The following is a 22,874-nucleotide window of genomic DNA, read 5'->3' on the forward strand; positions in this document are numbered from 1 at the left end:
GCGTCTGGTGGTGAGCGCGTTTAAAGTTTGTTAATGGTTACAGCCTGTAATACTGAGATTGGTGAGACTGCTAGATCTGTCAGACGGTTTTCCATCTTCGTCTGTGCCCTTTATCACACTCATGGTTTGTTAGGTGCATCTCCTCTTTCAGGTATGCCCTCCTGGTTGCGGCCTGCCATACCTCATATGCACAACCTTGTACATAAAATGGGGCTCTTGTTTCTTTGTTATTAGCCCCCTTATACAAGCCTTACTCTTCTTTTAGGTTATTTGTAGCTTTTATATACATCGCCTTCCTTGTTGACCACGACAGCTTTGACTTACAGGTTACTCCTCCAAACCATTCAGGCTATTAGGTGTTGATATTTACTATATTATCAGGGGGTTTATCCTCTCTGTAACTGACTATGGAAGTTTCCTAGGTTGCTATTTTTGTGTGCATTACGTTTGGATACATATTCATTGTATGACATTATGACTCTTGTATATACGGTGATCCTATAATACACTTTTTTGGGTATTCAGGTCTGGGCTCCCATTGCATATCTTTTAATTGTTTTATATTCACATTGCTTGCTGTGTTACGGTCTAATATAAGTTGTTATATATTTTTATATATTGGCGTGTGCACGTGTTTACAGGTAGCCTTTTCTCTTCCTCCCTAGAGACTCCTACATTTATCTTGTTTCATTGTGCCTGAAGAAAGGACTGTGTAGGTTATTCACATGTACTGGAGAAAAGTCGCTTTCATTTTGGAGTTGTAAAATATGATGGGCAATAAACTTTATGCCGTGATACAAAAACCCTGTGATTGTGCGTATCCAAGTGGCTACCAGAGAGCTGAAACCCTACAATAGCCATTTATAGGAATCCACCGATTTACATGCAAAAAAATAATGGAGCAGCTGCAGAAAACAACCACATGGGTCACAAAGAACCCTATGAAAGAAAGCTGTAACATGATGGCTGCTGTGGGCGACAGCTACACTCAGCAACTCTAATCATTCTAAATGTCCCCTAACATTGACCACCAGAGATTTCTGTCATTACAGCTCTTTCACAATCTGATGGTGCCGAGTGGTAAGAGTCAATAAACACTACTTGGTTGTATTACAATTCTAGCACCTTCTGACTACAAATGTGAAAAACATAATAAAGTGACAAAGGACAGATAAAGGCACCACATGATATAGGTGATCCAGCTTAGCCAGCTCATATACACTGAATATGCACACACTTATATGTGAATATATAACTGGACGGCTTATTATAAATCCTTGGCGGGCCACCCTCTGCCTAGATCATAAGCTGTAAAGTCCAGCAATGCACTGCAAATGGAAAGGCTGAGAATCTGATTTGGAAATCAAATCAGATATCTGTCAATGATGGTTCAACCATAGTTATTCCTCCAAACTAGTGATGGGCGAACCAGTAGATGTTCGGATGAATGGGGGCCCGAACATCCGTTGCTTGTCACGCTGTCACCTGCATCATCTAAGAATACCAGAAAATAACAAGAAACACTATATTCCAGGGACCACCAATTAAATATACAAAATGACACATTTTATTAGAGTCCACACAACACCAAAAAATTAAAAACAAGTCAAACATACCCCATGCTGAGGTTAATCCCCTGGACATGAGAGCACCTAATGCATACAGTCAGTTAACAAATCATATAGTGCCGATAGCAATAACCCATACACCAATAGCACTGGTCACTGTGATCTAGGGGTTGAGCTGTGTTACCCAAATATTATTGTAGGAATAAGGCCTGGCAATGGTGAAAATATCAATATACCTGATTATGATGTAGTACTCTAAGAGGATACACAGAAATAGTATTAATAAAAGATGGTAACAAAGATTATATAGTGTCCTCCTATGTTACAGCATAAATACTTGAAAAAATGTGCTGTTGGAATATATGCGGCAACAATATCAAATGAGGCACATGGTATAACCAAATTTCATATAAAAAACTGCCAGAGGTGCGTGGCAGCCACAAATGCAGACAAATGAAAGTTCCCAAAGGTCTTTAAATGAAGACAGAGACCCAATTATTAAATATTGTGAGCCAACCCTCATGCACAGGGTGGCAATACCCATTATGATCTCAAAAGCTAATATCTAATATATAATTGCCTAGAATACTACTTCCTGCAATTTGTGCCAACTTCCGTGGCTTTGTCCGGAGCTAATGTCCGGAGATAATGTCCAAAGCTAATGTCCGGAGCTAATGTCCGGAGCTAATGTCCGGAGATAAGTGATGTCACCAGTGTCCTACACCCAGGCAGAGCACAGTGGCCCCAGGCAGAGCACAGGGGCCCCAGGCAGAACATGGGGCCCCTGGCAGAGCACAGGGGCCCCAGGCAGAGCACAGGGGCCCCAGGCAGAGCACAGGGGCCCCAGGCAGCATATGGGGCCCCAGGCAGAGCACAGGGGCCCCAGGCAGCATATGGGGCCCCAGGCAGAGCACAGTGGCCCCAGGCAGAGCACACACCAAATCGGAGGCCGAGGGGCCCCGCCAACCAAATCGGAGGCCGAGGAGCCCCGCCCACCAAATCGAAGGACGAGCGGCCCCGCCCACCAAAGCGGAGGCCGAGGGGCCCGGCCCCGCCCACCAAAGCGGAGGCAGAGGGGCCCCGACCACCACATCGGAGGCCGAGGGGCCCCGCCCACCAAATCGGAGGCCGAGGGTCCCCGCCCACCAAATCGGAGGCCGAGGGTCCCCGCCCACCAAATCGCAGGCCGAGGGTCCCCGCCCACCAAATCGGAGGCCGGGGGTCCCCGCCCTCCAAATCGGAGGCCGAGGGGCCCCGCCCACCAAATCGGAGGCCGAGGGGCCCCGCCCACCAAATCGGAGGCCGAGGGTCCCCGCCCACCAAATCGGAGGCAGAGGGTCCCCGCCCACCAAATCGGAGGCCGAGGGTCCACACCATCCAAATCGGAGGCCGAGGGGCCCCGTCCACCAAATCGGAGGCCGAGGGGCCCCACCCACCAAATCGGAGGCCGAGGGTCCCCGCCCACCAAATCGGAGGCCGAGGGGCCCCGCCCACCAAATCGGAGGCCGAGGGGCCCCGCCCACCAAATCGGAGGCCGAGGGTCCCCGCCCACCAAATCGGAGGCCGAGGGTCCCCGCCCACCAAATCGGAGGATAAGGGGCCCCGCCAACCAAATCGGAGGCCGAGGGGCCCCGCCAACCAAATCGGAGGCCGAGGGGCCCCGCCAACCAAATCGGAGGCCGAGGGGCCCCGCCCAACAAATCGAAGGCCGAGCGGCCCCGCCCACCAAAGCGGAGGCCGAGGGGCCCGGCCCCGCCCACCAAAGCGGAGGCCGAGGGGCCCCGACCACCACATCGGAGGCCGAGGGTCCCCGCCCACCAAATCGGAGGCCGAGGGTCCCCACCCACCAAATCGGAGGCCGAGGGTCCCCGCCCACCAAATCGGAGGCCGAGAGTCCCCGCCCACCAAATCGGAGGCCGAGGGGCCCCCCCCACCAAATCGGAGGCCGAGGGGCCCCGCCTACCAAATCGGAGGCCGAGGGTCCCCGCCCACCAAATCGGAGGCCGAGGGGCCCCGCCCACCACATCGGAGGCCGATGGGCCCCGCCCACCAAATCGGAGGCCGATGGGCCCCGCCCACCAAATCGGAGGCCGAGGGTCCCCGCCCACCAAATCGGAGGCCGAGGGTCCACACCAACCAAATCGGAGGCCGAGGGGCCCCGCCCACCAAATCGAAGGCCGAGGGGCCCCGCCCACCAAAGCGGAGGCCGAGGGTCCCCGCACACCAAATCGGAGGCAGAGGGACCCCGCCCACCAAATCGGAGGCCGAGGAGCCCCGCCCACCAAAGCGGAGGCCGAGGGTCCCCGACCACCAAATCGGAGGCCGAGGGTCCCCGCCCACCAAATCGGAGGCCGAGGGTCCCCGCCCACCAAATCGGAGGCCGAGGGTCCCCGCCCACCAAATCGGAGGCCGAGAGTCCCCGCCCACCAAATCGGAGGCCGAGGGGCCCCGCCCACCAAATCGGAGGCCAAGGGGCCCCGCCAACCAAATCGGAGGCCGAGGAGCCCCGCCCACCAAATTGAAGGCCGAGCGGCCCCGCCCACCAAACCGGAGGATGAGGGGCCCGGCCCCGCCCACCAAAGCGGAGGCCGAGGGGCCCCGCCCACCACATCGGAGGCCGAGGGGCCCCGCCCACCAAATCGGAGGCCGAGGGTCCCCACCCACCAAATCGGAGGCCGAGGGTCCCCGCCCACCAAATCGGAGGCCGAGGGTCCCCGCCCACCAAATTGGAGTCCGAGGGTCCCCGCCCACCAAATCGGAGGCCGAGGGTCCCCGCCCACCAAATCGGAGGATAAGGGGCCCCGCCCACCAAATCGGAGGCCGAGGAGCCCCGCCCACCAAATTGAAGGCCGAGCGGCCCTGCCCACCAAAGCGGAGGCAGAGGGACCCCGCCCACCAAATCGGAGGCCATGGGGCCCCGCCAACCAAAGCGGAGGCCGAGGGTCCCCGCCCACCAAATCGGAGGCAGAGGGACCCCGCCCACCAAATCAGAGGCCGAGGGGCCCCGCCCACCAAAGCGGAGGCCGAGGGTCCCCGCCCACCAAATCGGAGGTCGAGGGTCCCCGCCCACCAAATCGGAGGCCGAGGGTCCCCGCCCACCAAATCGGAGGCCGAGGGTCCCCACCCACAAAATCGGAGGACGAGGGGCCCCACCAACCAAATCGGAGGCCGAGGAGCCCCGCCCACCAAAAGTAAGTGCGGCCCCAAAAGTAAGTGCGCCCCCGGGTGCAAAAGTAAGCGCGCCCCCGGCCCCGGGTGCAAAAGTAAGCGCGCCCCCCAGTCCCGTGTGTGAAAAGTGCTGCTGTAAAGCTGGTAGCGCTGTTCAAGCACCATGTATTTCCTTCAGGAAATGCCCATCTAATATATAATTGCCTAGAATACTACTTCCTGCAATTTGTGACAACTTCCGTGGCTTTGTCCGGAGCTAATGTCCGGAGCTAATGTCCGGAGCTAATGTCCGGAGATAAGTGACGTCACCAGTGTCCTACACCCAGGCAGAGCACAGGGGCCCCAGGCAGAGCACAGGGGCCCCAGGCAGAGCACAGGGGCCCCAGGCAGCATATGGGGCCCCAGGCAGCATATGGGGCCCCAGGCAGAGCACAGGGGCCTCAGGCAGCATATGGGGCCCCAGGCAGAGCACAGTGGCCCCAGGCAGAGCACAGGGGCCCCAGGCAGAACATGGGGCCCCAGGCAGAGCACAGGGGCCCCAGGCAGAGCACAGGGCCCCAGGCAGCATATGGGGCCCCAGGCAGAGCACAGGGGCCCCAGGCAGAGCACAGGGGCCCCAGGCAGCATATGGGGCCCCAGGCAGAGCACAGGGGCCCCAGGCAGCATATGGGGCCCCAGGCAGAGCACAGGGGCCCCAGGCAGCATATGGGGCCCCAGGCAGAGCACAGTGGCCCCAGGCAGAGCACAGGGGCCCCAGGCAGAGCACAGGGGCCCCAGGCAGAGCACAGGGGCCCCAGGCAGCATATGGGGCCCCAGGCAGCATATGGGGCCCCAGGCAGAGCACAGGGGCCCCAGGCAGCATATGGGGCCCCAGGCAGAGCACAGTGGCCCCAGGCAGCATATGGGGCCCCAGGCAGAGCACAGTGGCCCCAGGCAGCATATGGGGCCCCAGGCAGAGCACAGTGGTCCCAGGCAGAGCACAGGGGCCCCAGGCAGCTTATTGGGCCCCAGGCAGAGCACAGTGGCCCCAGGCAGAACATGGGGCCCCAGGCAGAGCACAGTGGCCCCAGGCAGAACATGGGGCCCCAGGCAGAGCACAGGGGCTCCAGGCAGCATATGGGGCCCCAGGCAGAGCATGGGGCCCCAGGCAGAGCACAGTGGCCCCAGGCAGAGCACAGGGGCCCCAGGCAGAGCACAGGGGCCCCAGGCAGCATATGGGGCCCCAGGCTGAGCACAGTGGTCCCAGGCAGAGCACAGGGGCCCCAGGCAGCATATGGGGCCCCAGGCAGAGCACAGTGGCCCCAGGCAGAGCACAGTGGCCCCAGGCAGAGCACAGGGGCCCCAGGCAGCATATGGGGCCCCAGGCAGAGCACAGCGGCCCCAGGCAGCATATGGGGCCCCAGGCAGAGCACAGGGGCCCCAGGCAGCATATGGGGCCCCAGGCAGAGCACAGGGGCCCCAGGCAGAGCACAGTGGCCCCAGGCAGAGCACAGGGGCCCCAGGCAGAACATGGGGCCCCAGGCAGAACATGGGGCCCCAGGCAGAACATGGGGCCCCAGGCAGAGCACAGGGGCCCCAGGCAGAGCACAGGGGCCCCAGGCAGCATATGGGGCCCCAGGCAGAGCACAGGGGCCCCAGGCAGCATATGGGGCCCCAGGCAGAGCACAGCGATATTTTGGACCACTGTGCGGTGTTTCAGACCCCCTGTGTGATGTCTGGGGCCCTGTTCTTAAGTATATTAAAGATTAAAGTAACGTATATTAAAGTATATTATAGATCAAATTTGACACGTTTATGAGCACCATTGAGTGATATACTCAAGAATGACATAATTTTTCAACATTTTATGGTTTCAAACTGTAAACACTCAGAGTTTTTTTTACTTCAACCAGAAAACCTTAACGGTTCATAAAAAACTTGACTGTTCAGGATATGATAAAAGTCATAGTATTCTGAATCTTTAACTTATAAAGATACCTTTACATGGGGTGATTATTGGTTCCAGAGAGGCTTTCGGCCGATAATCGTACACATGGCTGGTGACAGGACAATACAATATAAACGTTCAAAGGTAAACACTGATAACATTAAAATCTAATATATAATTGCCTAGAATACTACTTCCGGCAATTTGTGCCAACTTCCGTGGCTTTGTCCGGAGATAATGTCCGGAGATAAGTGACGTCACCAGCGTCCTACACCCGCTCAGGGTGGACAAAGATATATGCCTTCGTGGTGCGCGGCACTTTTCTGATTGGTTGCCGCCTGCCGCGAGCGACCAATCAGAAATGTGCCGTACTGTCAAGAATTGTCAAGAGCTGGTGAGTGCAGCCATTTTTTGTTCTTTCTTACTATTATTTATTAATTGTATTATTCTTACATTTGAATAAATAAAGTATATATGGATTCTAGACTCCCGATTCTTTAGAATCGGGCTGCCATCTAGTATGTAATAAAGATATTGTAAGAACTTGTTGTCACCAAAGTTGCCATGGAACTCATGTGAATCCATGATGGGCTCCTCATGCCGTGGCTTTGTCCGGAGATAATGTCCGGAGATAAGTGACGTCACCAGCGTCCTACACCCGCTCAGGGTGGACAAAGATATATGCCTTCGTGGTGCGCGGCACTTTTCTGATTGGTTGCCGCCTGCCGCGAGCGACCAATCAGAAATGTGCCGTACTGTCAAGAATTGTCAAGAGCTGGTGAGTGCAGCCATTTTTTGTTCTTTCTTACTAATATTTATTAATTGTATTATTCTTACATTTGAATAAATAAAGTATATATGGATTCTAGACTCCCGATTCTTTAGAATCGGGCTGCCATCTAGTATGTAATAAAGATATTGTAAGAACTTGTTGTCACCAAAGTTGCCATGGAACTCATGTGAATCCATGATGGGCTCCTCATGCCCCTGGACCTCTGGTTTGCACATAATCTGGTCATGTTCATTAGGTGTTGCCATCTTATTTGTTCATGGTCGCTCACAGCGTCCAAGTAACCAGGTTATGTCTTTATTGTAGGTTTTTGGCAACTTTGATGTTGATAAATTAATGGATGCAACAGACTGAGTGTTACCTTTGGTTCTTACATTTGTGCATATTTTGTGCTGTACTTGATGCTGCCCTTGCATTTATTTCATTCAACATATTTATCTTGGCATTTTCTTGGTCATTACTCAGGGTGGATATTATATATTCCTATTACTCCACTATTTATCTAAAGGATTGTAGCTTATCCCCATCTATGGCTATGCTTTCAAGTATATAGACCGTTTCATCATGGCCATATTCACATGAGTTCCATAAAAGTGAGATTACTGGATAATCAGGCACATACCAACGGAATAACCGAAAAGTCACATCCAACAAAAACATGAAGGTTCTTACCAGGGACTAACACAGGCACTAGGGGCATTGCTGGACTGTGCACTGGAGCTGCTGAATAGGACACAAAGCCTTTGGTGGTTTAATACGCTGAGGCAGTCAATCTGGGAACAAATAATGAGATATCAGAATTCGATGTATCTCGTTCCTTTATGTTGCATGTTTTTTCTTATAATCTACGGACGAGCATCATTTGTTTAGCATTTCTGCAATTTACAGATGTCTCCTTCCTTACACTTTCCTCTTGGCTGGACATATCCTGAGATTTGTGGAGCGCGATGACAAACTGTGTAATAAGATGAGTCTGATATTCTCTTGTACACTGTATATAATATAAAATGTATGTGATTTGTCACACCCAGTAGTTGGGATGCGAACTGAAAGGACATCTGCTATAATATTGTGATCATAAACAAAAATTTGCATATTGAGATATTGGATTCCTAAGAAAATTTGAGGAAAAGTAACGGCAGACTCATCTGCATGTCCTTGATCACTTATAATACACCATGCTCTAGACATCCTGTTTTTTAAATGTTAAAAAAGTTGCAAAAAGTTAATAAAAAGATTTCAGTTAAATCTTTACACAAAGAAGTGGATACGTTTTCAGCATATATTTTTCTTTACTTTGAAGCAATTTAATAATGATATCCATTTTTAAGGGCAGAGTCATTTTCTTTAACTAATAGTTGAAAACCTATGTTTTTTTATTGCACACATCACTTCTTCCCCCCTGGGACCAGCTCCTGCAATGTCTGCTTCTGTCATTAGGCAAGTACACACTCTGCGTGTGGTGCTGGTGATAGAGGCAGAAGAAACTTTGGGCAGCGTAGGCTCTAGTCAACCATTGAGACTGGGACTTTTAGTTCCATCCAGTCTGGTAGTATGGAAGTGTGGACTGTTCAGCTCTAGCAATCATCTCCCTGCTATGGCCAATAGAACAGTACCACACCCTAATTAACTCCCAGCTTACTGCTGGGAGCTGCCAGACACAAAGTTTCTGCTCTGTTTTACCACAGTCCTCAGCTCGTGTTATTTAGTGATCATTCTGATTCAGCCCTCGGCAAGTTTACGGACCATTCTTCTGCCTGAGCATTGTGTCCTTATCTGCACCTTCTGTTACTGCCCACAGTCTGACCATCCCAGCCTCAGGCTCACTCCCAGCAGCCACTTTGTGAAAACAACACAGGGGACTCCATATAAGTCCAGATCCCTGTGCAGGGAGGCGTTTCCTCGAGGACCTGTGAGACAGAGTGGCTAGTGCCAAGGCTGACCGAGGTAGCCTGTTGGAGCAAATGGCCTCTGACAGACTTTAGAACACAAGTCAATACACTGCTGTAAAGGGTCTAACAGAAATGCGCACACAGTGTTCCAGATCTGCAGGTTACATAACCCAAATACACTTGTGCACCTTAGGTTTTATTTTTCAAAATTCCCTTGCTGGACAGGCATCACAAACCAAGTTTTAGCCCTTCTGGCCCACTAGCTATACAAAGAGTAATATAGAAAGGAAAGAGTAAACCTAGGGGATGAAGACACTGAATAAAAGGATTGTGTCTCCCAGAGAACGCAACGTTTAATAGAAATTGTAAAGAGTTTGGAGTCTAAAACTGATTTTACACATGCAGATTTTTGGCAATATCAATCGATGAATGAGGAAACAAGGTTTTCAATACCAGCCAAGGGGAACTGTTTGGGGATGCATGTTCAATAAGTCCTCATACAGTTTGCATATTGTTGGAAGAACATCTAGATTTTTACAAAATAATTCTTTATTGGGTTCTACAAAATATGATCGAAGGCTGCTTGCTGCCAAGCTTTTACGAGCTTATTGACCATATTCCGGCTACTCATTATTGGTCTTTAAGAGACATAAACTATAAAGCTTAACAGCCTATCTTATCTTGCTTATAGCAATGCCCAGACCGAAGAAGGTTTATGCTGAGCAGTCAGAAGAAGTTTTAGAAGTTCAGAGTTCCTCTCTAAATGTAGCTTTCATCGGGTCATCAATTATAAGACAAAGTTATAAAGCCCCGGCATAAAACATACCTTGGAGTTCCAGGACATCTCAATCACTCCATTGTCAGCTTCTGAGTCGCACTTAGCTTCATGTTTATTTAAGATACCATTTGGGGTCTCCTTGGATGGTACAAACGGATCCACATCCTTCTGTCTTATTCTGCCTCCCCTAGCCCGATAGTCAGCTAAAATTCTGGCCAAATTTTGGCTGTCTCCCAAGTGCTCAGCAATTTTGGTGCTCAACAGTTCATGAGAGGGAAGAACCTCAATAGTTTTACCCTGATCATTTTCATTGCTTCCTTGTAAATTAGATAGTTCACGCAGAAGCTGTTTTTTCCTCCGGCTCTCCATCTCTTTCATTTCTTTGTTAAGTAATGGCGACATGTACACTTGTTCTGGAAAATAGTCCCTTGTAGGACACCTCATACCCTTTTCCATTAATAGAAATGGTTCCTTGAAACAAATAATTGGGGAAATACACAAAATGACATCTTTAAGCTCCTGTTTGAATGATATAGAGTGGACTTTCAGCCTGTCATCTGTGGATGTGACTTCTTCAGTTATATACAGGCCAGTATCATCTTGCAAAGGATCACGGAAAAGTCGAAGTTCATTTTTTGGCTCCTCTTCCTCAAATTTCTGTGACACTTCATCTTTGGAAATACCAGGTATGAGACACATTTGGGTAAAGAGCTCAGGTTCAATTGAAACAGAAGATAAATGGGATGAATTTGATAACAATATAGGAAGGTCCTGTTGTGCCGATGACGATGTTTCAGAACTTTTGCTCTCCAACTCTCCTGTCTCCTCAAAATGAGACCTTTGCTCTAAGAACTCTATGTCCTCACAAGATTGGGACTCTGAAATTACATGTAAGCGATCTGAAGAGCGGTCGGATTCCCAGTTTAAAATGCTGCATTCCTCGCCATTAAACAGATCTTTCTGACTGCCATCTCCTTCATGGCCTTCAATAAGGGACCTAAAAGAGCTACTTTTAGGTAGTGTTGGTGGCATAGCAAACTCATCCATAAGAAAGGAAATTTCCAACTGGGAATGATATGCTGCATAGACCATGAAGATGATGATGTCTTTCACACGTGCCAGCTCGTACTCAGAGGCTCCACTTAGCTTTATAGTGCAACCTAAATGTTGTGGACATCCTTCAAAGAACATCAGTGTTTTACATTCATCTGTGTAGGAAAAACAAAATAAAAATGGATTACTATTTAAGAGCAAAAAAAAGAATTTCAAATTTTCTTAGAAGATCTAATCATACACATGAGTGAGAGTAACGTGGTCTTCTCATCATTATAAATGGTTAAATTGTGCAAATTTCTTGCAAATAAGCAACTTTGCAATTTACCTCTATTTTATAATTATACATAAATCATTTATTTTCTTATTGCCTCCTCTGCCATCCATCACTAATAGTCAGTCTCCGACACTATGCGCAATGCTTGCAAACTTTTTGCGGAAGATCTTGCAAGCACTGCTCTAATCACTGAATCTGGCCATCTTTAGTCCCCCTACACTGCTGTATATTCACCTCGCTCCACTCCCATAAGCATGCAATGTGGTGAATATCCTCTTAAGTAGCGGCACTTGTGACTTCCGGCTGCTGCAGGAAGGCTCTGGCTGACACTGTGTTCGCTAGAGAGCAATGAATACTCACTGCTCTGCACGCACACAGTCCCGCTGTGCAGAACAGTGAGTATTCCGGAAGCTGCCCTTCGGCTTGCAAGTACCATATGACGTCCGTGCCTTGCGCTGCTTACAAGCATAAAGCAGCTGCTGGCATCGGGACAAGATGATGTGAGGGAGCGCAGGGAAGGTAAGTGTAATGGATTGTTTTTTTAATGTTTTCTGATACGGCCATGCATACCAGGATGGGGGTGGGGGCCAATCATACCAGGATAAGCATGGGGCCATGCATACCAGTATAAAAATGGGGCCAATCATACCAGGACAGGGATGGGGGCCAATCATACCAGGATGCTATTAAAGGTGTGGAATGCAGTGAATATTCATCTCTCTTTAGCAGCGGGCACATGAGTTAGCCGCAACAGCAGGCTCCTGCCTCTGTGACCCGCTGCTCCGCCGATAACGCTCCCCCACCTCCCCCGGTACATCTGGACTATAAGACACACCCCCATTTTCCTCCACATTTTTGGAGGAAAAAAGTGCGTTTTATAGTCCGAAAAATACGACATACACTTTAGTAGAATATATGCATGCTATATACTATTAGAAATTAAACATGAGAATTTTGCTAAACTTAAACCATGGACGTACCATTAGGTAGTGGAAACACTTGTATATAGAACTTGTTACATGTTCCAAGACGAGGTTTTGTTAACAGCTGGTCCATAGACATTACCAGGTCCCCTTGAGTCATTCTACTCACTCGATCTAAAACTTGCTAGACAAAGGAAAGGACAATATTAGTGACATACTAGACATTCTTTCTATAGTTCAATATTATTGAATTTGTCAATACTTCTAAATTTGCAGATGTAAGGAGAAAACACTAACAGACTTTTTGAGCTTGTATACACATGACAGAAAATGTAGGTTCTTTTGAAATGTGATTAAGATAAAGTATGATGACACTATATTAATTGCTTCAGTACACTAGGTACCATCGAGAAGACAAATTTATGTTTAAAAATATTAGATCCAATGTAGGCCTAATTTGCCTGAATATGCCTATTAGTTAAAACTATTCAAAAGTAATGGCCTGGCCAAAAGACAACTGAAGGCTGACAGTCCAATTTACACACTACTCAGTAACGTAAACTACAGTCTGTTGTTAGAGGGGACACATATCCAAGTGCGATTTAAACAACATTTCACACAATAATTGTCATCCTTCAATACTAATCTGCCTAATACTGCAAATAGCTAAGAAATATAGGAAACATATTTCTATGTGTGCCCCAGAAAATCAGCCGTTTCCCGTGATCACTGTGACAACCTAGGAAAGAAGTGGCAGCTCTGATCTGCCCGCATAAAGCCTATCTAGCTTCTTCTTGACCCAGGGAAAAGATTAAGGCCTACATTCATCATTTCCACATTTGCAAACATTACTTTTCTTCTGTGTTGTGTTATTTGTTTCCATTTTTTTTAATTTTTTTTAAATTCTTCAAAATAGAACAAATGGGTTACTGATTTTTTACACAAAATCAAAGGTTTTTTTGCTTTTTTCTTTCATTTTGTTTTTTTTAGGACAAAAAAAAAAAATCACAATCCTTTAAAATTTTGCACATTAAAGGGACTCTGTCACCTGAATTTGGAGGGAACAATTTTCAGTCATATGGGCGGGGTTTTCGGGTGTTTGATTCACCCTTTCCTTATCCGCTGGCGGCATACTGGCTGCAACATTGGATTGAAGTTCATTCTCTGTCCTCCATAGTACACGCCTGCATAAGGCAAGATCCAATATTGCAGCCAGCATGCAGCCAGCGGGTAAGGAAAGGGTGAATCAAACACCCGAAAACCCCGCCCATATGACTGAAAATTGTTCCCTCCAAATTCAGGTGACCCTTTAATGTATATCTGAGTAAAAATAAATTTAGACAAATGTTGTACTCCCCTAAGGCATTGGACTAAAGTTGTGTAAAATCTTTGCACAGTTTCGAACAGTCATAAATTATGAATTCGGCTAAAACAACTGCATAAGGAAAACTAGATGGTAAAAAAAAAAAAAAAAAAGAATTGAGGAGACCAAAAACTTAACTTAACCCCTTTACCCCCAAGGGTTGTTTGCACGTTAATGAACAGGCCAATTTTCACAGTTCTGACCACTGTCCCTTTATGAGGTTATAACTCTGGAACGCTTCAACGGATCCCGGTGATTCTGACACAGTTTTCTTGTGACATATTGTACTTCATGATAGTGATAAAAAAAAATTGATATTGCCTGCGTTTATTTGTGAAAAAAACAGAAATTTGGCGAAAATTTTGAAAATTTCGCAATTTTCCACTTTGAATTTTTATGCAATTAAATCACAGAGATATGTCACACAAAATACTTAATAAGTAACATTTCCCACATGTCTACTTTACATCAGCACAATTTTGGAACCAACATTTTTTTTTGTTAGGGAGTTATAAGGGTTAAAAGTTGACAAGCAATTTCTCATTTTTACAACACCATTTTTTTTTTTTAGGGACCACATCACATTTGAAGTCATTTTGAGGGGTCTATATGATAGAAAATACCCAAGTGTGACCCAAGGGTAAGAAAAGAAAATGGACCCCAAAAGTTATTGTACAATTTGTCCTGAGTATGCTGATAACCCATATGTGGGGGTAAACCACTGTTTGGGTGCATAGCAGAGCTCGGAAGGGAAAGAGAGCCATTTGACTTTTCAATGCAAAATTGACAGAAATTGAGATGGGACGCCATGTTGCGTTAGGAGAGCCCCTGATGTGCCTAAACAGTGGACACCCCCCAATTATAACTGAAACCCTAATCCCAACGGTAACCCTGACACACCCCTAACCCTAATCCCAACCCTATTCCCAACCGTAAATGTAATCCAAACCCTAACTTTAGCCCCAACCCTAAATTTTGTCCCAACCCTAACTGTAGCCTTAACCCTAACCCTAACGGGAAAATGGAAATAAATACATTTTTTTAATTTTTACATTTTTCACTAACTAAGGAGGTGATGAAGGGGGGTTTGATTTACTATTTATAGCGGGTTTTCTAGCGGATTTTTATGATTGGCAGCCGTCACACACTAACAGACGCTTTTTATTGCAAAAAATATTTTTTACCACATTTCGAGAGCTATAATTTTTCCATATTTTGGTCCACAGAGTCATGTGTGGTCTTGTTTTTTGCGGAACGAGTTGATGTTTTTATTGGTAACATTTTTGGGCATGTGACATTTTTTGATCGCTTTTTATTCTGATTTTTGTGAGGCAGAATGACCAAAAATCAGCTATTCATGAATTTCTTTTGAGGGGGCGTTTATACCGTTCTGCATTTGATAAAATGGATAAAGCAGTTTTATTCCTCGGGTCAGTACGATTACAGCGATACCTCATTTATATCATTTTTTATGTTTTGGCGCTTTTATACGATAAAAACTATTTTATAGAAAAAATAATTATTTTGCATCGCTTTATTCTGAGGACTATAACTTTTATTTTTTCGCTGATGATGCTGTATGGTGGCTCTTTTTTTGCAGGACAAGATGACGTTTTCAGCGGTACCATGGTTATTTATATCGGTCTTTTTGATCGCGTGTTATTCCACTTTTTGTTCGACGGTATGATAATAAAGCATTGTTTTTTGCCTCTTTTTTTACGGTGTTCACTGAAGGGGTTAACTAGTGGGACAGTTTTATAGGTCGGGTCATTACGGACGCGGTGATACTAAATATGTGTACTTTTATTTATTTTTCTTTTATTTAGATAAAGAAATTTATTTATGGGAACAATATTTTTTTTTATATATATATATTTTTTAGGAATTTTTTTTTTACACATCTGAATATTTTTTTTTTTTACACTATAACATTGCCCGGGGGGGGCATCATGTTATAGTGTAAGATCGCTGATCTGACACTTTGCAGAGCACTGTGTCAGATCAGCGCTCTGACTTACAGTGCTGCAGACTTACCAGTGCCTGCACTGAGCAGGCGCTTGGTAAGCCACCTCCCTGCAGGACCCGGATGCAGCCCCGCGGCCATTTTGGATCCGGGGCCTGCACGGAGAGGAAGGTAGGAGACCCTCGGAGCAACGCGATCACATCGCGTTGCTCCGGGGGTCTCAGGGAAGCCTGCAGGGAGCCCCCTCCCTGCGCGATGCTCCCCTATACTGCCACAACACTGCGATCATGTTTGATCGAAGTGTGCCGGGGGTTAAAGTGCCAGGGGTGGTCCGTGACCGCTCCTGGTACATAGTGCCGGATGTCAGCTGCGATAGGCAGCTGACACCCAGCCGCGCTCCCCCTGTGAGCGCGGCTGATTGCTATGACGCACTATCCCATCGGTGATCATACGGGCCCACCCCACCTCGAAGGGATAGTACGTCTAATGTCAGAAAGGGGTTAAAGAAGCACTCCCATCAATTTTGTTATCCTCTTAATATATTGGAATCATCATATTATATAGAAAGGTGCACTTGCAATTGTTCATTTTGCCTTTCCACCAAGATAATCCTTCTCTTTTCCCTTAGGTCCATGACATCACGTGATGAAACACAATCTACATAGTAATATTGCACCTGCACTCACTCAATGTAGGGGATAAAAACTAAAAGCAGAAAGTGGAGAAATACACTCCTGTTTATGACCTATGCACTTCACCATAAGTACACAATTATTAACAAAAACCACTGCGCTAGGAGGATTACAAATGAATAAACCCTAAATACTGCTCAAATGGATACCGAAAAGAGCAAGCAATTGACACTTAAAAAAAATGTGAAAGAAAAGTGTGGCAGTAATAGCCAGTTCCGGTCGCTCATTCATTTTACCACTGATAGCAGCTTAAAGGGAACCTGTCAGCAGGATTGTGCACAGTAACCTACAGAGTCAAGTCGGTGCTGTTATACTGATTAAAATGATACCTGTTGGTGAAATCTGTCTTGTGGTTGCTGTTTAATCTTTATTTTCAGTTTTGAGTTAATGATATGCCCGTGCCCCAGGGGCGGCCTGTTGGGGGGGTCTTCAGGTGGTGCTCTGATTAGGTATTCATTAGTATGGCTGCTGACAGGTCACTGATCCTTCACTGAACTGCCCCCGAGTTTACATAATGAATATAATATATATATATAAATGGAAAAAACCTTCTGCAGGCCAGTGTCAGCCATGGCACCTATGCTGCAGCATAATCGCATGTGTACTGTGTTAATAATAAATATGCTTGAGGTTATCCTGATAGTATAGAAAATAAAAAATCCATATGAAAATATCACCAGCGCAATAGCAGCTATCAGTATATAGAGGTAATCTGATAGCTGCTACTGCGCAGGCGCCAGCGGTGCCATTTAGCTAGAGAAGAAAACAAATTTCCTCCTCCAAGATGGCACCGCCTGTGCAGTAGCAGCTATCAGATCACCTCTATATACACTGATAGCTGCAACTGCGCAGATGCGGAGGGAGCCATTTTCAAATGGATTTTTTCAATATAATCTCAAACATATTATTTATATACCCATTACATATGCGACTATGCTGCAGCACAGGAGCCACGGCTGACGCCAGCCTGCAGAAGAGTTTTTTTTTTCAATATATATACATAACATTAATTATGTAAACTAGGGGGCAGGTCAGTGAGGGATCAGTGACCTGTCAGCAGCCATACTGGTGAATAGCAAAGATTACACAACAAACAAGACGGATTTCATCGCCCAAGGTATCATTGTAATCAGGATAACGGCACCAACAAGACAGTGTCTGTAGGTTACTGTGCACAATCCTGCTGACAGGTTCCATTTAATGGGTTTACATAACTCACAGCACAAATGTATAAAAAAAACCTCTAAAAATCTATCCAAAGATTGCAGCGAACATCTGCAAGTAACCAACCAGATTCTCTGTAAATGAGTAATGATATTACAGGACAAATAAGTGACATGTTTATTATGAGTGATAAAATCACTTTTCTTTTGCATTTTTAAGTGTCAGTTGCTTGCTCTTTTCGGCATCCATTTGAGCAGTCTTTAGGGGTTGTTAATTTTTAATCATTCTAGCACAGTGGGGTTTTATTTATAATTGCATATCACTTGATTAACAACTGACTAACTGAATCCTTCAGAGCTCTATGTAGAAACAGGAGGTCAATTTTCCCTGCATGAGTCACTGCAAAAGTCCCTGGCAGGGAGGATGAGGGAGCAGCTGGGTCAGGAGTGGAAGAGAGGAAAGATAAATTCAGGGACCAGAGACTTTTTGTTTCTACATGGAGCAGAGAAAAAAAATTAGCTGGGTGGAAAGGTAAAATGAGCAATTGTAAGTACAAAGTGCTATATAGTGTGATTACTGCAATATATTAAGAGGATAAAAACATTGATGGGAGTGATTGTCTAAGTAAGGTATAAAGTAAATAATTAATATAACCATTGTGGTATGGCGGGTGGCCATGTGGTTAATGGGCAGAATGTATCTCTCAGGTGGGTGGCCCCGTGATGGAAGCCTGAGCTTGTTTTCTCAGCTGATCGACTGCTGAGGGTTTACTACACATTGGGAAGGCTTCCATGTGACTTGGAGAGATGGGTGGGTCCAGTCACCTACATACCCCACCCAAGAGGGTGTATCTGAACACCCAAGATGGAGTCTGTGTGTTTGTGTACGGGCAGTGCTGGCTAGTGTGAGCCAGAGTGAGATGTGTTGGAAGGATGCCTCAGAGTAAGAGGTATCCGGGCACCTGTGCGGACATCGCTGACACTTATCCACATCAGGCATACTGCGGCTCAGGGAGGACCGTGGGCTCTATGAGGCCAAATGGCTGCCAGACGGTGCATGGGTTGCTGTGTGTTACTAAGATCCTGAAGAGAGGTTTATGCTGTGTTCTAATAAACCAAATGGATTTTTTTTTACCCTGAGTGTCCCGGTAAATTCCTCAACGACCAGGCAAGTGAGTACTCGCCGTCCACAGATAGTGGAAAAATACTACACCATTAGAACCATTTTTACTCCAGAGAAAACGGTGCAAAGACAATGATGAATTGGGGCCTAACTTCGATGCCCTCCTCCTCTTTCTTACACTTTAAGGCATGGTAACACAAAGTGGACGTCAGACAACTTTACCCAAAGTAAATACCATTTTGCAGGTGAAACAGCATTGCTTAGAGGGGGCTTGACACTGCTGTACATTAGTTATTGTCAGTAGTCTTAATTTACATTTTTAACCTTTTTAGCACTATGTGGCACACTAGGTTATGCTGATTATTGATAAAATGGAGAGCAGACGTTGATTTTCCAGGTTGCTGCCGCTTAAAACCATGACTGGTCTCTTCCTGGCTCTATTATGCCTGAAAATAGGAGGCCAGGAACACAGGCAGGCCAGCAGGGTCACCCAGGACTCAATTTTCCCCAGGTAACAGATCTAGGTACAGGTAGGTGCCACAGCAATCTGCTATTTTATTCTGCCATACAGGGCGCCACTTTATCCCTAGTCAGCCGCTGATTGCTGCTACTGCAGTGCAGGACACAAGCCTCTGAATTGTCCTCGATGAGTGACACACTTACAAATCAGAGATCTCTAAGTGTTTTGAGCAGATGCAACAGATGGCAAGCATTTACGAGTCCCACCACGGTCACAAGAAGCCCTGCCGACACGCTGCGAGTTATGCATTTACATGCATTCTTTTACCTGTACTTGTTTGATAAAAGCCATGGGAAGAATTTACATGTTAGATACAGAAATAGAAAAAACTTATTAATCCATTCCTTATTCATATCATAGGATTCAGCAGGAAGAGAAAATGTCCAGGCATAAGAAAGATCAATGACCGTAATCCACCCAGGAACACGTAAAGCATGAGAATTCATGGGTCCACATTGCAGCCAGTGTGAAAGCGTGTATTACTCACACACAGAAATCCCCACCGCACACTCAGATTTCCATTCTTAGCCCGGTTGAATAAAGCCATTTGTCATTTTCAACAGCTGAATGTTCTAACACAATTTGTCACGGTCATTGCTAGATAATCAGTTTTGGCTTTATCATTATGACTACATTACGCACCGGTTTAACATTGATGGCCAAGGTTATTCCATGTTCCAACAGCATATCTTGTGCTATCCGTGACACTGTCTTTTCCACCAGAACTAGCGTTGGTCGAACGTCAACTATCCTCTGGACATAGTTCTTCAAAAATTCCCTCTCCTGACAGAGAAAAACAAGAAAATCAAAACATCAACTAAACCACTAAAAGACAGACAACCAAGGATGAAAACTGAATAAAATGTCCTTTTCGGCACATATCAGTGTAATATATCAGGACAGAATAAATGGTTGATCAGTTACTGCGGGCAGGGAAAAGGTTGGATCCTCTCAGCCAGCGCCATAGTGCTGACAGGATGATACTTTTCAGCCAAACACTTCATGCTTTACCAAGATCGACGCCGACTACCAGACCAAAGACTAAGTTAAGATCTGTGTCACTGCCGGACCCTAACATGTAAATGTGGTCTGTCAGCAGTCCCACCATATTGTTCGCACGCATCGCTATTATTGGCATTACAATTGGCACAATTGCTGACCGTGACAACAGAACCTGGCGCATTTTAACATTTAGGTCACAATTTTCCTTTAGCCCAAAAACTCAAGGTCACTTTATACTACACATGTAAAGCACCATGGAATAAATGGCGCTACAATAATAAATAAATAATAATAATACTACGAGTCATAAAGGAAGCTTTAGAATATCAGTTGTTCTTGTTAAAGATGGAGGGTAGCTAATATCTGTATACCAGGCAATACATACACAACATTTTGCATAGTCATGGTAACTACAGCTAAAAAACAAAACACATGTGCCTTAAATGTAACCGAGTGGTGGGAAGCGATAACGGGATGGGATATAGGTAGATCCATAATTCCCCAAAGAACAGGTGTTTCCCTCCTGATCCCAAGTGTAATCTGATGGATCAGTATTCAGAACATTTTATACATTTACTTAAGTATTTATGTTATTTTCTTCTCAAAAACCATTTAGGCCTTATTCAAAACCATGAAACGTTTTGGCTGTGTCAGCTCCTGAGGTAGACAATTCTACAGAATAGTTCTTATGGCAAAGAGGCTTCCTGTCCTCTGGAGAGTAACTTATCCTCTCCAGACAGGGGCTATGCCGCATTGTGGATTTTATATCAAACTGCTGTTAACCATACCTTTAATTTGGGCAGTTTATGTACTTGTACAAGTTAACCACAATTCCCCCTTTAGATGTCTCTACTCAAGACTAAATACATCTAATGTTAATCTTTCCTCAAAACCAGATCCTCCATGTCAATCATCAGTTTTGTGGTTATTCTTTGTAACTTTGTGAACTCCAGCGCATTCTTCCTATGAACTGGAGGCCAGAAATGAGCAGCATCTTCCAGAGGAGGTCGCACTAGCCCTTTGTATGGTGGCAGCATTGCATCTCTGTTCCACGAGTCCAGGCCTCTTAAGACTTGGCTTTTTCCTACTGGCTTTAGAAGCCGCTGATCGACATTGCATGCTCTTTTCTCAGTCTCCCATGACAGCACCACGGAGAGAGGGGATCCGCCCTTCAGGGACAGGGAACCTACAGAATAAAAGGGCGGTACCTCTCCCTTGCATCAGTGGTTTCCTGTCCCTGACGGGGAACCTTCAGTTTTGTGGTACCTGAATTGTAGGACACCGTCTGATGAAGATCCGGATGATCCAGGGCCATCCTAGGGGTCTGCAGGGTGAGCGGAGGAGAAGCGTGGCCGCTGCTCCGGAAAGGAGGTAGGGGTTCCGGGTTCCCGACAGGGATACACACGGATAGTGTGTACCCTGATGGTGCGACAAGATGGCCGCCGCACCGGAAATAAAGGGAGACTTCCGGGTTTGGGCAGGCGCACGCGCAATGGAGCGTGGGTGCCCCAAGATGGCCACCAACTCGGATGCAATTAAGTTCTTCGGGGTTCCCGGGTGGGCGGATGCCCACAGGCGCTTTTCGGTTGGGGGAGGTGATGTCATGCGCGCGGCAATTTTAAAAAACCTGCTGCACTCTTGCTGAATGCAGTCCCTCAGAATGGAGGACAGTGACCAGCAGCAGGAGCAGCAACAGCAGCAGCCACAGCTTAGACAATGGCAGCAGCAGCAACATCACCGCCGCAAGCACTCAGAAGGGCAGGATCAAGGAAGGAGGAACCGGTCCAGTAGCCATTGCACGCAGCACAGCAAATCTGCTGCAACGAGCATGTCTCCTTCCGTGGATGATCCTCTCCGAGACCCTATCCTTCCTCCAGAACCGGTACCTGTGACCGCATCCACTGGTGATCTTCGAGAAAGTTCACTATTGTAATGTGGGTCCTTCTCTTCCCTTCATTAGGGTAGGAAGAGACTGGGGAAAAGGAAAAACAGGAGTTGTCCCACCTGTGACAGAGCCTTGCCGGAATCCTGGATCAAGAAGCTCTGTGACTCTTGTACAAAACAAATGGTTTGAGAGGAAACCCTGGATTTTGCTTCAGTACTCAGATCTGTAATCAGATCAGAGGTCCAGAGTGCCCTTCCATCCCTAAAACAGAGAGATAAAGCCAAAAAGAAGGACCCCATAACATATTCTCAATCTGACCCTTCGACCTCTGAGACTATTGACTCGGATATGTCAGACTCTTCCTCCGCATCCTCGGATGAGGAAATGGGGGGCGTCATTGTTTTCCCCTTGACGATGTAGACTCACTAGTAAAAGCAGTGAGATCTACTATGGGTATGGTAGACCCTCGTCCTGATAAATCAGTACAAGACATTATGTTTGGAGGATTAGGGCAAAAGAAACACAAAGCATTCCCTCTTAATGAAAATATCAAGGCTTTACTCAAAAAAGAATGGGAAACGCCAGATAGAAAAAATTCCTTGGTATCTTCCCTTAGAAGGTAATACCCCTTTGAAGAGGAGGCATCCTCATCTTGGGATAAAGCCCCTAGACTAGACGTTGCTGTAGCTAAAGCCTCGAAAAAAATTTGCCCTCCCCTTTGAGGACATGGGTACACTTACAGACCCCTTAGATAAAAAGCTGACACATTTCTTAAAGGGGCCTGGGA

At 46.6% G+C, this 22,874-nt stretch overlaps 1 protein-coding gene across 3 annotated transcripts in view; it reads right to left on the reverse strand.

Moving 5' to 3' along the window:
• The window catches only part of PIKFYVE (phosphoinositide kinase, FYVE-type zinc finger containing), a 450,712-nt gene that overhangs the window by 276,739 nt on the left and 151,099 nt on the right, over positions 1 to 22,874 (reverse strand). For all 3 annotated transcript variants that reach the window (XM_077275690.1, XM_077275691.1, XM_077275692.1), the window contains 4 exons: positions 19,843 to 19,983; positions 12,434 to 12,560; positions 10,172 to 11,331; positions 8,126 to 8,226 (listed from right to left, as the gene is read on the reverse strand). In XM_077275690.1, coding sequence (XP_077131805.1) covers positions 8,126 to 8,226; positions 10,172 to 11,331; positions 12,434 to 12,560; positions 19,843 to 19,983 — 1,529 coding nt within the window. The remainder of the gene's footprint in view (positions 1 to 8,125; positions 8,227 to 10,171; positions 11,332 to 12,433; positions 12,561 to 19,842; positions 19,984 to 22,874) is intronic.

This window comes from Ranitomeya variabilis, chromosome 7, assembly GCF_051348905.1.
Source record: "Ranitomeya variabilis isolate aRanVar5 chromosome 7, aRanVar5.hap1, whole genome shotgun sequence".
NCBI classification, from domain to species: domain Eukaryota; kingdom Metazoa; phylum Chordata; class Amphibia; order Anura; family Dendrobatidae; genus Ranitomeya; species Ranitomeya variabilis.